At 57.8% G+C, this 1,008-nt stretch overlaps 1 protein-coding gene across 1 annotated transcript in view; it reads right to left on the bottom strand.

The window, feature by feature from the left end:
- Positions 1-304: 304 nt before the first annotated feature.
- Positions 305-1,008, bottom strand: part of ATP5H (ATP synthase, H+ transporting, mitochondrial Fo complex, subunit d) — a gene marked incomplete at its 5' end in the record, with an annotated part of 1,673 nt that continues 969 nt past the window's right edge. The window contains 3 exons of the mRNA XM_010139169.1: positions 305-436; positions 560-622; positions 963-1,008. Coding sequence (XP_010137471.1) covers positions 305-436; positions 560-622; positions 963-1,008 — 241 coding nt within the window. The remainder of the gene's footprint in view (positions 437-559; positions 623-962) is intronic.

Below are 1,008 nucleotides of genomic sequence, written 5' to 3'. Positions count from 1 at the left end.
CCCGCACCCAGGGGTTAGAGAGAGGGACAGGAAGGTCCATCTGCAGCACCAGAGACGCAGCAGGACCCTCTCTGATCAACGGGTCTAGCTGGGATCTTGGTCCTTGCTACAAAAACAACCTCACAGGTAAGAAAGACAAAACCCAGGAAGATCAGGCATTTCCTAAGTTAGTGTATTGCTCCACAGGCCTCAAACCTTGCAACCTCACGCCCAAGATCTGAGCCCCAGACAGGAGGAAAAGCACTTTATTGAAGAGACCCCAGAGCCTGACCGTTGTCTACAGATAAGCTGCTCCCCGCGGAGCTCACAGGTCCGCAATTGGCTTGTGGGGCCAGAACGGGTACTTCTCCTTGTCCAGCCTGGTCTCGGGGAAGGCTTCATGCAGGTCTTCAAATGTCATCTGCTCAAAGGGGATCATGCTCTTGAGCTTCTGCAGCTTGGGGAGGGAGCAGAGACAAACACGTTACACACCAAGAAGGAGCAGAGCCCACCCGACTAAGGGCAGGGCATGCGCCAGGCTGGGAGGAAGGAACGTTCCCCGAGCCACGTCCAGACTGACCTGCTGCTCATACTGGGCGATGCGGGCCTTGGAGGCCTGCACGTACTCGGCAGTGCTCTTCGCCTGCAGGAACGCAGAGGGCAGGGGGAGTGTGGTCATGGTCAAGACCGTGACCTGGGGTGAACCCCCAACCCCGTGGTTTACGCTGGCATTTAAATCCATCACCATTGCAGTAGGTGAGTGGACAGAACCTCGACCGACTCCCAGCCAGCCCAGCCTTCCCTGTGTAGGATCCTCTGCTCAGCCAAAACCCCGAGGCACGTGCGCAGACCAGAGCTGTGCTGGAGCTCGGGCTGCCCGGCCTGGGCTGATGCACTCACGGAAGAGCCCCTTCCCCCACCCCTTCCCATGCTCACGGGAGTGAGGAACAACCCTGGCAGCAGGGAACAGTCTGAGCACTTACAGATTCCTGCTCCTGCGCATCAATTTTGGAGGTTTGTGTATCCACT

The sequence above is a fragment of the Buceros rhinoceros genome, unplaced genomic scaffold (genome assembly GCF_000710305.1).
Source record: "Buceros rhinoceros silvestris isolate BGI_N320 unplaced genomic scaffold, ASM71030v1 scaffold44436, whole genome shotgun sequence".
Taxonomy (NCBI): domain Eukaryota; kingdom Metazoa; phylum Chordata; class Aves; order Bucerotiformes; family Bucerotidae; genus Buceros; species Buceros rhinoceros.
Note: the sequence above shows the minus strand (reverse complement) of the source record. Positions and strands in the feature narration are given on the sequence as shown.